This window comes from Salminus brasiliensis, chromosome 15 (genome assembly GCF_030463535.1).
Source record: "Salminus brasiliensis chromosome 15, fSalBra1.hap2, whole genome shotgun sequence".
Lineage (NCBI taxonomy): Eukaryota > Metazoa > Chordata > Actinopteri > Characiformes > Bryconidae > Salminus > Salminus brasiliensis.
Window position 1 is genome coordinate 8701750 of NC_132892.1, and position 12969 is coordinate 8714718.

The 12969-nt window shown below is 41.9% G+C and overlaps 1 protein-coding gene across 2 annotated transcripts; it reads right to left on the reverse strand.

The window, feature by feature from the left end:
- Nucleotides 1–215: 215 nt before the first annotated feature.
- Nucleotides 216–11879, reverse strand: hemk2 (HemK methyltransferase 2, ETF1 glutamine and histone H4 lysine). Of its 2 annotated transcripts, none has more exons than XM_072657380.1 (7): nt 11812–11879; nt 9091–9259; nt 7118–7204; nt 3590–3680; nt 3300–3383; nt 2597–2738; nt 216–820 (listed from the first exon to the last, which is right to left on the reverse strand). In XM_072657380.1, the coding sequence occupies exons 2-7, from the start codon at nt 9216–9218 to the stop codon at nt 699–701; spliced, it is 654 nt and encodes a 217-aa protein (XP_072513481.1). In that variant the 5' UTR covers nt 9219–9259; nt 11812–11879; the 3' UTR covers nt 216–698. The 2 variants fall into 2 exon arrangements, with proteins under 2 accessions (XP_072513481.1, XP_072513482.1); XM_072657381.1 differs by having other exon boundaries at nt 11824–11860.
- Nucleotides 11880–12969: the final 1090 nt, after the last annotated feature.

A 12969-nucleotide genomic window follows, 5' to 3' on the forward strand; every position in this document is an offset into this window, starting at 1 on the left:
ACGTAAACTTTTCTTTTACTCAGATTCTATGCATATGATGGTGTTTTAATACAGTGTTTCAAATCACATTTTAGGAAAGCTGTCAATCACCTTGCTTACTGTATTATTACTGCACAGTATCGTGAATCGTGACCCCTGGATCGTGATGTGCATCATATCGAAGGTTCTCTCCAATTCACAGCCCCGGACATCCATTGATCAGCATTTCAGATAAATGGAACTAGTGGTATTATCTTTATTGGTGGTAAGTGGTGTGGGTGAAGTATTGATAGTAGACTTTCCAATATATACATATACATTAAAAAACTTATACTGTTGCCACTTCGAGTGTCATAACTTGAGTTTTAAATACCAATTTATTTATATACCAGCAAGATTCAAGTTGGGTTTTTTTTTGCCAGTCCAGCTTTGTTCATTTTAATCTTTGGCTTTTGTAATGCATATTAATTTCCTCTAAGGTGCAGCTGAAGTTTCATTAGGCAAGACACATGCACTGCATGGAGCGCATTCAGTCATCAGACCTGAACACCTGCTCCATTAGCCAGGGTGCAGTCCCTTCCTCAAAATCGTAGCCCATGGCAAGAACCTGACAGGGAAGAAGTTGTTTGTGTCACATGGCCAGAACTTCCAGCCAGTTCTCTTTCACTCATTGAGAGAGAACCTTAAGTCAGTACGGAGAGCGATGCTGACAACAGTATTTATTGTCCAGTCACATCACTCTTGCTGAAGCGCAGGATGGATAGCCTCTCTCTCCCAGCCTGACGGGACAGGCACATAGTCCCTCTTAATCCAGAATTCCTCAGAAGAGCCAGAATCTCCTCTACACACAGGGGCAGAAAAGAGAACAGTAAGTCGGTCACATCATAAAACGATCGACAGCACAATATTTATCTTTAACATGGACTATATTGCCAAAAGTATTTGCTCGCCTGCTAAACCCTGACTCATCAATCAGATTGTCAGACAGAGAAGCGTGATTCATCACTCAAAAGAACACCTCTCCACTGCTCTAGAGTCCAGTGGCAGCGTGCTTTACACCACTGCATCCAACAGTTTGCATTGCACTTGGTGATGTAGGGCTTGGATACAGCTGCTCGGTCATGGAAACCCATTCCATGAAGCTCTCTACGCACCATTCCTGAGCTAATCTGAAGACCACATGAAGTTTGGAGGTATGTATCGACTGAAAGCATAAAGTTGGTGACCTCTGCGCACAATGCGCATCAGAATCCGTCGACCCCGCTCTGTCATTTTACATAACCTACCACTTCGTGGCTGAGTTGCTGTCGTTCCCAATCGCTTCCACTTTGTTCTAATACCTGACAGTTGACTGTGCAATATTTAGTAGCAAGGAAATTTGCACATGTGGCATCTTATCACAGTACCACGCTGGAATTCACTGAGAGCAACCCATTCTTTCACAAATGTTTGTAGAAGCAGTCTGCATGCCTAGATGCTTGGTTTTATACACCTGTGACCATGGATTTGATTGGAACACCTGAATTTAATGATTTGGATGGGTAAGTGAATACATTTTGCAATATAGTGTAACTGCAGTATGATTGTAAGTTTACATGTACACAGTTCACACCGATTGAGCAGTAGATCAGCAAAGGCATGTTTGCTGTTCATGTTTACACTAGAGCAAAGAGGCGAATGTACGATCAGGTCATGAGAATTTTCAAAAGTAGGTCATACAGTGTCAGGTGCTTGATAAACTAGTCTCTTTGAGATGATTTAACTTAACATGGTTTAAGGCAAGTGTGATTTAAGTATGCTGTGCATGATTTCTAACTCCGATATTAAATGCCTTGACTAATCACTAATTACTTTACATTTAATGGAATATTTGTGATGCTATATGGTTAACACAATCATTAAATATGGTCCTTGCAAACATGTTTTTAAAATGTATCAGAGCCAATAAACTAGTTGTCACTTTATTCATGATCCCAATGATGAGTCGTCATAATATTGAAAAAGCAATTAAATAAATAAAAACCATAAAAAACAAACAAAATAAATAAATCTAATGCTGAACCTAACGCTGGTCTAATGCTGAACCCGAGCCATGCCATTTTGCCATTAGTCTGGGAGTCAGAGAGAGCACAACTGGCCTTACTCCCCACCAGTGAGTAGTCTGTTAGCTGGTGCAGTGAAGCATGTCAGCTGCCTGGACATGCCGCATCAGCAGCAGTTTGAAAAGAGGCTGCGGGTGGCTTTGCAGCTATAGGAGGAGACAGGTTAAATCTTTACATTCCTAGTGTTGGGAGCATTGCTAGTGCTAGGAGGAGTTGCGATTGGTCAATCAATTGGGAGAAACAAGGAAAAATTCAGAATGAATAAATAAATACTTGGGGAAGAACATGTTTAGTTTAGAACCAGTGTCATCCAACCAGCACTACATTCTACTCTATTGTATACGCTATGCTTGCAATTCAGTGCTTTAAGATTAAATTCATGCATATGACACAACAGAGAGCGAGCTCATTGAAAACCTTAATGACTGCCTTCAATTTGCCATGCTGCGGCTTATACTTTAACAAAACAAGAATTGGTTTCAAGATATCATCAAATATCTTATTGAACATCCTACCTGGGTTATTGTCAGACACCGTAACAAGGTAGAAGAGACCCTTATTGGACAATAAGTGTGGAACCTCTGGAAAGAATCGGTCCATCACCTCCCTGCCCCCCTTTCCTCCAGCCCAGGATGCCTCAATGCCATGACTGCCCACCTGCACACAAGCACTTAACAATATTAGATAAACCCATCAGGATGCCTCACTATTCTCAACAGTGACTGCAGTGGCTGCAAAGTACACCCCATACCACCTGTTTAATTGGGAACGCCAACTAACGTTATTGCTAGAAATGCGAATAACACAAACTCAAACTCACAGATTCCTACAAGTAATGTCAATAAGTAAGTGATCCAAATCAACAGAGGTCCAGGCAGTTGGTGCTTGCCGCCTCACAACTAGTGAAATGGAGATTACTGCAGAAATCTGCAAAATGATGCCATTTAAAAACAAAAAAAGGGGCAGTGAACCAATACACCCTTTGAATTAAATCAAATATATAAGATTTATTTTGTGAAAGATCTCTTTTCACAAGTCTCAGATCTTAAAAAAATGTTGGTGGGAAATTTGATCAGAAAATCATGTTGATCTGTTATGGCACTAAATAATCAGTATTAAATATAGCATATCACAGCTGAAGAAGCAGAGAACTGACCTAAACTAATTGTTATCTGAAAATTTCGCCAACAGCATCTCAGCGATTAACTCTGTGTTTACCTCCTTGGACGGTGTAACAACGTATGGGGGGTTGAAAAGAAGAACATCCACCATTCCTTTGAGTCTTGGCAACAAACACTCTGTCTGGGGATACAAAAGGATCAATACAAACCAAACAATTAATAATCAACACATCAAGGTATGCATGAGCATAGTACTACAATAACAGGCAAGAAACTCTCACAGAGGGAGCATATTCTGGCAGCAACCACAAATGTATGGTGGCACTGCTGGGGTAACTGTCTAATAATTAAAGAGCTGGGAAGCAGAGAGAGCCAAATGTGTCCTACCAAGTCTGTGATGACTGGCTGTAGGTCCAGTTTATTGCAGCGAGACGTCTCAGCAGTGCACTGAGCTGCGGCCGGATTCAAGTCAGTACATCTTTAACATTTAACACACAAAAATAAAGACAATATAAATCATTACATAAAAGTAAATATTTCTGAAAAACAGAACTTCTGGTAGGTCTGTTTTTTTATTTATTAATTTATGTGTTTATTTAATGGTTTCTGTGTTGTCGTGTGGATGGATGTTTTTTTCACATCAATGGATTCTTTTTGAGCTACCCTGGAAATACAGAATACAGAAATGCATGTGTAATACGTGTCTTTCACGGGTGGCTCATGTTGCAAATTACACTTCCAAACTGTAGGAAGAGCCCAGGAGCAAGAATGCCAATTCTCACATGAGGCTGCAAAATCTTTGTTTTAACATTAAAGCTGGAACAGTCTGAATAGAGATGCAAAGTGAATCAGTTGACCTCTATAAGAGTATTTGGAGTGTCACTGAGTAAAGCAGCTTTTTCATGAGCAATGCAGATCAGTGATGTCATTTTTTGTGTGTTATATATATACAGTGTGTGCAGCATTATTAGGCAAGTTGTATTTGAGAGGATTCTTTTTATTATTGAACAACAACTATGTTCTCAATCAACCCAAAAGACTCATAAATATCAAAGCTTAATATTTTCGGAAGTTGGAGTGTTTTTTTTTTAGATTTGTCTATCTTAACTGGATAGATAGAGGATAGAGGATAACTGTTTGTGCAGAATTATTATAATATAATAATTACTTCAAGGACTCGGGTGCATGTGGCAGAGCATCCAGGAAATCACAAACTACAGGACAATGCCACCGTCCTGTGACAGTGATGCCTTCCTCCCCGATGCCCTGAACGACTTCTATGCACGGTTTGAGGCACAGAACAACACGTTGGCGAGCAAGATCACACCCGAGCCAGACGAGCACGTGTTGTGCCTGACTGCAGTGGACGTGAGGAAAACTCTGCACAGAGTCAACCCACGGAAAGCTGCAGGACCAGACAACATCCCCGGCAGAGTGCTCAGAGAGTGTGCAGACCAGTTGACAGATGTTCTCACGGACATCTTCAACGTCTCCCTGCGCAGCTCCACTGTCCCAACGTGCCTCAAGACCACCACCATCGTCCCTGTGCCGAAGAAGTCCACGGTGTCCTGCCTCAATGACTACCGTCCCGTTGCGCTCACGCCCATCATCATGAAGTGCTTTGAGAAGCTAGTCATGAGGAACATGACCCAACTGCCCTCTTCATTGGACCCCCTGCAATAGTCCCAACCGCTCCACGGACGATGCCATCACCACCACCCTTCATCTCTCCCTTACCCACCTGGAGAAGAAGGACACCTACGTCAGAATGCTGTTCATAGACTTCAGTTCAGCATTCAACACAATCATCCCACAGAATATCACCAGGAAGTTAAGCTTGCTGGGCCTCAACACCCCCCTCTGCAACTGGATCCTGGACTTCCTGACAGGGAGGCCCCAGTTCGGGGACAGCAGCTCCAGCACCATCACAATGAACACTGGGGCACCCCAGGGCAGTGTACTGAGTCCTCTGCTGTTCACCCTGCTGACTCATGACTGTGTTGCACAGTTCTAACAGCATCATAAAGTTCGCCAATGATACAACTGTGCTGGGTCTCATCAGCAAAGGTGACGAGTCAGCATACAGAGAGGAGGTGCAGCAGCTGACAGACTGGTGTACAGTCAACAACCTTCACTGAAATGTAGAGAAGACCAAGGAAATGGTTGTTGACCTCAGGAAAACAAGACACAACCACTCTCCGCTCAACATCAACGGCTCCTCTGTGGAGATCGTTAAGAGCACCAAGTTCCTTGGTGTCCACCTAGCGGAGAACCTCCCTGAACACCAGCTCTACAGCCAAGAAAGCCCAGCAGCGTCTCTACTTCCTCCGGAAGCTGAGAAAGGCCTGTCTCCCTCCACCCATCCTCACCCTCTTCTACAGAGGGACCATAGAGAGCATCCTAAGCAGCTGCTTCACTGCTGCTTCTGACCGCAAGAGCCTCCAACGCATTGTGAGGACAGCTGAGAGGATCATCGGAGTCTCTCTCCCCTCCGTCATGGACATTTACACTGCCCGCTGCATCCGCAAAGCAACCAGCATTGTGGATGACTCCACCCACCCTTTACACAGACTGTTCTCCCTCCTGCCATCAGGAAGAATATATATATATATATATATATATACACACCCCAGATAACATGGGAAGCATTTTTAGCACAAAGCATTTGCACTAATAACTTTACTACCTCACTGGACTCAATATTTATTACACACTGCATCATTTGCACACTACCGCCAATTATTTATTATTCTCTGTCTGCACTGTGTTGTCTGTCCGCACTTCTTTGTGTTGCACTTGTGTTTTGTATGCACTGTGTCTATGTTGCACCATGGTCCTGGAGGAACGTTGTTTCGTTTCACTGTGTACTCTGTATGTAGTTGAAATGACACTAAAACCCACTTGACTTGACTTGACTTGACTTGAAGATGTCTTCCAGAAACTGGCAGTAGGTCTGGGAGTTGAGCTTCACTCCATCCTTAACCCGAAAAGTCCCACAAGTTCATCTTTGATGATACCAGCCCATACCAGTACCCCACCTCCACCTTGCTGGTCGGACTGGAGCTCTCTGCCCTTTACTGATCCAGCCTTGGGCCCATCCATCTGGCCCATCAAGAGTCACTTACATTTCATCAGTCCATAAAACCTTCGAAAAATCAGTCTTAAGATCTTTCTTGGCCCAGTCTTGACATTTTATCTTGTGTTACTTGTTCAAAGGTGGTCGTTTTTCAGCCTTCCTTATCTTAGCCATGTCCCTGAGTATCGCACACATTGTGCTTTTTGATACTCCAGTAACATTGCAGCTCTGAAATATGGCAAAACTGGTGGCAAATGGCATCTTGGCAGCTTCAGGCTTGATTTTCCTCATTTCATGGGCAGTTATTTTGCGCCTTTTTTCCCAACACGTTTCTTGCGACCCTGCTGGCTATTTGCCATGAAACGCTTGATTGTTTGGTGATCACGCTTCAAAAGTTTGGCAATTTCAAGACTGCTGCATTCCTCTGCAAAACATCTCACAATTTTTTACTTTTCAGAGTCTGTCAAATCTCTCTTCTGACCCATTTTGCCAAAGGAAAGGAAGTTGCCTAATAATTAAGCACACCTTATATAGGGTGTTGATGTCATTAGACCACACCCCTTCTCATTACAGAGGTGCACATCACCTGATTTGCTTGATTGGTAGTTGGCTTTCAAGCCTATAGAGCTTGGAGTAGGACAACATGTATAAAAAGGATGATGTGATCAAAATACTAATTTGCCTAATAATTCTGCACACAGTGTATTAACACTTAGACAAATAACAGTACCAACTAATGCATTCAGGAAACAGTTGTTATTTGCAGCCACAAATGCAACATCAACATTAAAAAGTTTTCATTTATTAAGTATTGTGACACACGTCATTCACATACTCACAGATATAAGGCTTCTGGCCCAGTCACAGATGCCAGAAAGGCAGAGACCACCCCTGAGCCACTGCCCACCTCTAGACAAACAGCAGGTCTGAACACACAAGAAACCAATTAGATTTCAGCTGGATCAATTATGCAGGCAGCATCCATGTGTTTTCTATCAAACGTCATCATGAGGGGAAAGAGAAATATTGCCATACATTCAAACATGACTGTCTTCAATTTGCGGCAATGTATTCCCGCTGCCGATATTAAGGTTAGTAGGTACCCACTTTTCATACTGTCTCAAAATAGCACCACGGTACACAGTATTAACATGGGTGGTCTTACATTTAGGTACCGTCCAAATAATTTATAAAATGATTTTAAAACCAAATAATTTTAAAACCAAGAAACCAAAGACAACATTCAATGCTGAGGCATCAATCCGACAGTTCCAAATATTATAAGTGCTCTGAATCAGGAGAAAGAAGTTGGTTAACAGAAATTTAACAGTATTACCATTATACCGCCCAAGTGTGATCTGTTATAAGTGCTCCTACCCAGAGCAGTTTACAACTGCAGGTGTGCAGTGTAATGTTAGAGGGCTCGCTCATTGATTCTTACTAGTAAGTGTTTCCTGCTTGAATGGAGGACAGATCCCATTTTCTTGTGTAATTGCTGCGAGCGCTTTGCCATCTGCACTATCTGACCATTCCTAATAACAGTCCTCTTGACAAAAACCTTGGACTCACCAGAAAGAAACCATGCCATCTTGTGGATGAAGGGATAACACACACTTTAAAAATCTGTTTGACTACAGTCCTAAAACAATTATTTATAAAGACATTACTAAATAATAAAATATATATTACTTGGGACTCTCATATATATTAGTATCATATACTATAACTATACTATAATTTTGCACTATAAACTACAAACACATACACCATATCAGAGTTCTAAGCATAAAGGGCCTATTTAGCACTGAAAAGGGTTATTTGACTCAATAACAGTGGAACCCTAGTTAAATCCATTTCTTAAAGATTCTACATAGAACCATATTGGTTTTCTACCAATCTGAGCAACCCCTAACCAAGCAAACAACAATTCCAGCATCCAAACTATTTTATGAGTCGTCATGGTTCTATATAAAACATCTGCCTTTAAAAACAATTTAAAAATAGTCTAACAGTCTTAATTTTGTCTTTACTTGTGTCCAGTTTTTAAGGATACCAGTGTGTTCTAAATTGTCAGAAGCCACATTAGCTTATTAGAGTTTAATTCCACATGACCTGCACTGATCAGCCATAACATTAGTACCGGAAGTGGGAAAACACTTCATCTTCAGTGGCATCTGTCAAGGGATGGGATGGATTAGGCAGCAAGTGAGCAGTCAGTTCCTAAAGGTAAAGGCATAAGGATCTGAGCCACATTTTGGCTAGACAACAGAAAACATCTCCAAAACATCAGTCAGGTTTTGTGGGGGGGGTTTTCTGGTATGTTGTGGTCAGTACCTACCAAAATGGCCCAAGAAAGGACAACCGGTTAACTGGCAGCAGGGTCATGGGTACCAAAGGCTCACTGATGCTCACTGAGGCCCCTGCTGACAACTTACTGGCCGTGGGCTGCTAACGTTTTTCGTGCCAGATTCCACAGTACACCTTCAGAGGTCTTGTGGTGTCCATGCCTCACATGGTTAGATCTGTTGTGGCAGGACCTACTTAATATTAGGCAGGTGGTAGTAATTTTATGGTTGATCGGTGTGTCTGTTTGAGATACTTAACAACTCAAAATGGTTAGAGTGTGGCAGTTTACACAACGCTAGGTAGCGAGGTCAAATGTTCCACAACCAGTAATTTAAGGATATACTAGCTCAGACAACAAATCTGTCTTGGCTGATTGTCTACACAGTAAACTTGTTTTTGTGCGTATTGATTTCTACCATAACAGAAAGCAGATGGATACAAACGCAGCCCAACAGGCACCACCCACCTGCTTTGCTTCAGCAAATCAGCATCCTTCTCCAAAGCATCAATCAGAAGGAAGGAATCTTCAGCCGGATCATACACCTCTGAGAAAGGCCCACGACCAGCATGGGAGTACAAGGGAGTCGGGTACATCAGACCGGCATGTCAGGTAAAGGACAGCATGTGAAACTTTCCTAAAACAAGAGGGAGAGCACAATAGATGAACCACAAGTTACATGCATCAGATATTGGGGGGTGAAGTGTGGGAAACAACATGAGAGGTGTGAGGATATGACTTATTCATCTTAAAATTTTGCAATGTTTCCTTTAGCCCAGCAGCGTCTCTACTTCTTCCGGAAGCTGAGAAAGTCGTCTCCCTCCACCCATTATAGAGGGACCATAGAGAGCATCCTGAGCAGCTGCATCACTGCCTGGTTTGGGACTTGCACAGCCTCTGACCGCAAGACCCTCCAACGCATTGTGAGGACAGCTGAGAGGATCATCGGAGTCTCTCTCCGGTCCAACGCGACCAGACTCTGCAATAGCTTCTTCCCCCAAGCCATCAGACTTCTCAACTCAACTTCTGAACTGATGTCTTTTCTGCTACATGCACATTCTCTCTCTCTCTCTCTACCCCAGATAAAATGGGAAGCATTTTTGCACAAAGCATTTTGCACTAATAACTTTACTACCTCACTGGACTCAATATTTATTAGACATTGCATAATTTGCACACTACTCCTAAATATTTATTATTAGATTAGATTATTTACTTTGGGCAATGGATCAGTCAAAATAGGGGGAGATAAAACACTAGAAGCTGGATCCAAACTAGTGTTATGTTAGACAGACAAGCGTAGTCTGCTCAGAAGTTGGAAGCATGCGGGGGTCCACCAATTAGAGAGCGAGAAAATAAGACAGCAAGAGTGACTGCGCTTAAAAGCATGTTTTATAAACAATCTGAAAGACTGAATGACTGAATGAATAAATGAGTAATGTTTTTTTTTAAAAAAAAAGGATTATCATATCTTATATACATGTGTGTGTGTATATATACAGTCAAACCAGAAAGTCTGCACTTCCATTTCACTTTCTCCACAGTTTATGACCTTTTTTTACACAAAATAGCCCACAATGACAAAGTGAAAGCATATTTTTAGACATTTGTGCTAATTTATTTAAAATCAAAATATAAAATCATTACATGTACACAAGTGTACACACCCTTTGGGACAGCACCCATTAGTAAAATTCAACTGATTGGACACGATTGGGAATTGCAAACACCTGCCTATTTAAGGCCCCACAGTTGACAGTGCACGTCACAGCAAAAAAAAAGCCAAAGAAATGACCTGCAGACCTCAGACAGAGAATTATGTCAAGGTATAGATCTGGAAAAGGCTACAAAAAATGCTGCAGCTTTACAGGACCCAATGAGTACAGGAAACACTGTTCTAGGACCAGAACGGAATACCTAAGGTGGTCCACCTCCATAAGGTATTATTGCAATTATGCAAACGTGCAATTATATAAAGTATTAGGTTTTGGTCCTAGAGCAGTGTTCTTCAACCCTGGTTCTGAAGACACCTTGCCCTTTAGTGCTCTCCCTCTTCCCGACACACCTGATTTAAGTAATGAGCTTATTATTAACATGCCCTTTCAGTGGTGCAGGAGGTCTATTAAAGCAGGTAATCCACTAAAATGAGAAAAATCAGAACAGGGTGCTGCTATCCTCAAGAAATTAGTCTGCTGAATGAACAGTAGGTGGTGGACTGTGCACCTCATTTGTACCATCACACCTCCTCCCCATACAAACACTCTGCACCCTGCACTTACTACTGGTCACACAGCACCCACAAAGACACTTCCCCACCCACACTACCCCTCTGAGGATATAGATATACATACAAAATATATGGATTATACAGGAGCAGTTGTTTTTTATGCGTATTATAGATATGTCTGTCCTCAAGTTGCAATTAAAAATATCAAATATAGAACATATAGCTAAACTATGGGGATTACAATCATAAAACATCAAGTTAAGTCTGAGCGTGACTAGCAAAGGAGTGAATAAGGGGTGTTTCTAACGAAGGGCATGTTGGAGTGTACAGTACAAGCTAAAAGCACTAAAAACAATCCAGCCCACAAAATCCCACCACAGCCCCAGGTCCCACACCAACACGACTGTAAAAGTGCTGCTCCTAAGCACGCGAAAGGAAAGGGCTCCTTTTTAGTTTTATAGGTTTATTTTCTGGGAGTCGGCGGACATGCAACTGCGCTGGTAGTTAAAAGGCCCGAGAGTGTGAGATTTGTTAGCTATGTAAAAACGAGACGATTAACAGAAATCTGTCGTCTGGGCGAGATTTACAGTGTCTTTAACGAGCTATGCTCTATAACGCTGCCTGCTCGCCGTTGATGTGCTACCGAAAACAATAAACATCAGCTGGGCTGAAATAACAACCTACCACAATTACAGTACAGACTAACGCGCAGATAAATCCACAGACAAAGAAACACGTTTTAATTAAAATGATAAAATGAGTGTGTGTCCTGTTAGTGAAATGCCACCATGCTAGCTAGCTAGCTACATTACAGGCGCTGTCTGAACCTACACAGATACCAAAGTCATCCACAAAACGCTCAAACAACTGACACCAATGTCCTCCAGCGAGTATTCCTACATTCAAACACTTTTCCAACCGCCCTGATTAAGTTATTAATCAGAATTAGAAAACGGTCTTACAGAGTTGCACACCTTCTTGCCTTTCACCGCACTGTTTTGAAAACGCACATGTACGCCCTAGCGTCGTTCCACTTCCGGGTACTCTCCAAGTGCATTGTGGTAGTTGTAGTTGTGGCAAAAGTAATCGACATGTTGCCTTTAGAGCTTAGTTTTAAAAAAAAAACTTTACAACTGTTACAAAAAGATATGCGTGGCAGTAGTTAGCATGTAGCCATAAGTTATTTCTTCATCATTGATCACTGTTTACAGTTTTGTGCAGTTTTTTTATGATTAAATGCAAATGAGCCGACGCTTGGCTGCAGCATTTTGAAGCCTACATGTCATGGTTACATAATGGTTTGAAGATGCAGGGTGTGGAAGAAGCCAAACCAGCCATTTGTGGTGTTTTAATTTTGCAGAGTATGGCTTGCCCTTGCGCCCCGAAGAGACTTGCAGGCACCATCCAGTGTGATGGCTTTTATTTGATTTTTTTCTTTGAGTTCCACTTCTACGGTTTGTGTGGTGTGGGTTTATTCTCCAGACATAGATGTAATAAATTTTTTTACAAAACCTCTCTTTATCCACTACAATTAAACAGGCTGCTTCTGATATTGTGCATTTAAGAAGGATATAAGAGAAATGGCACTGTTTTAATTGGATGTCCTTTAAGCACAGAGAGCTGCAATATGAATGAGTGGGGCTAAACTGTGGCAGGCTAGATGGGTGGAGATATGTAAATGAGTTAGTTCTTGTGAAATTAAACAAGCAGTTGGTTGTATTGGACTGAGATTGTTTTTTTTAATAAGAAAAAATGTAGCTTTCCATGATATGGGCCCTTTAACATTTACAGATTCCAGCCCAGTCAGTTTACTATTGGTGTTTGGGGGCAGACGCCAGTAGTTCTCCAGCCTCACTGTTAGGCCAGTGTTTAAAACAAATGTGCAATTATCCACAATTACAGACTACCAAAGAAACTTGGACAATTGTGAACTGTGCACCTATGCCCTCATTTTGACAGTGACAGCCCTGTAGCGCAAACAAACTTCTGAAATCTCCCACCCCCTTTATTTGGTCTGGGATATGGGGAGCCACTCCAGATGGTCTCAGTTAAAAACTTAGATGTGCTGTTTTACTCATTAACAGTCCCCACTCGGCCCGAATTATAGACACGAGAGGGAC

What these genes read in the sequence shown, in the direction of transcription:
- hemk2 (XM_072657380.1), bottom strand. Translation starts at nt 9,218, where the DNA reads ATGTACCCGACTCCCTTGTACTCCCATGCTGGTCGTGGGCCTTTCTCA. An exon ending in GGGCCAGAAGCCTTATATCT is followed by an intron (nt 3,681 to 7,117) that starts GTGAGTATGTGA and finishes TAAATGTTAAAG; the next exon opens with ATGTACTGACTTGAATCCGG. An exon ending in TTGTTACACCGTCCAAGGAG is followed by an intron (nt 2,739 to 3,299) that starts GTAAACACAGAG and finishes GCTTGTGTGCAG; the next exon opens with GTGGGCAGTCATGGCATTGA.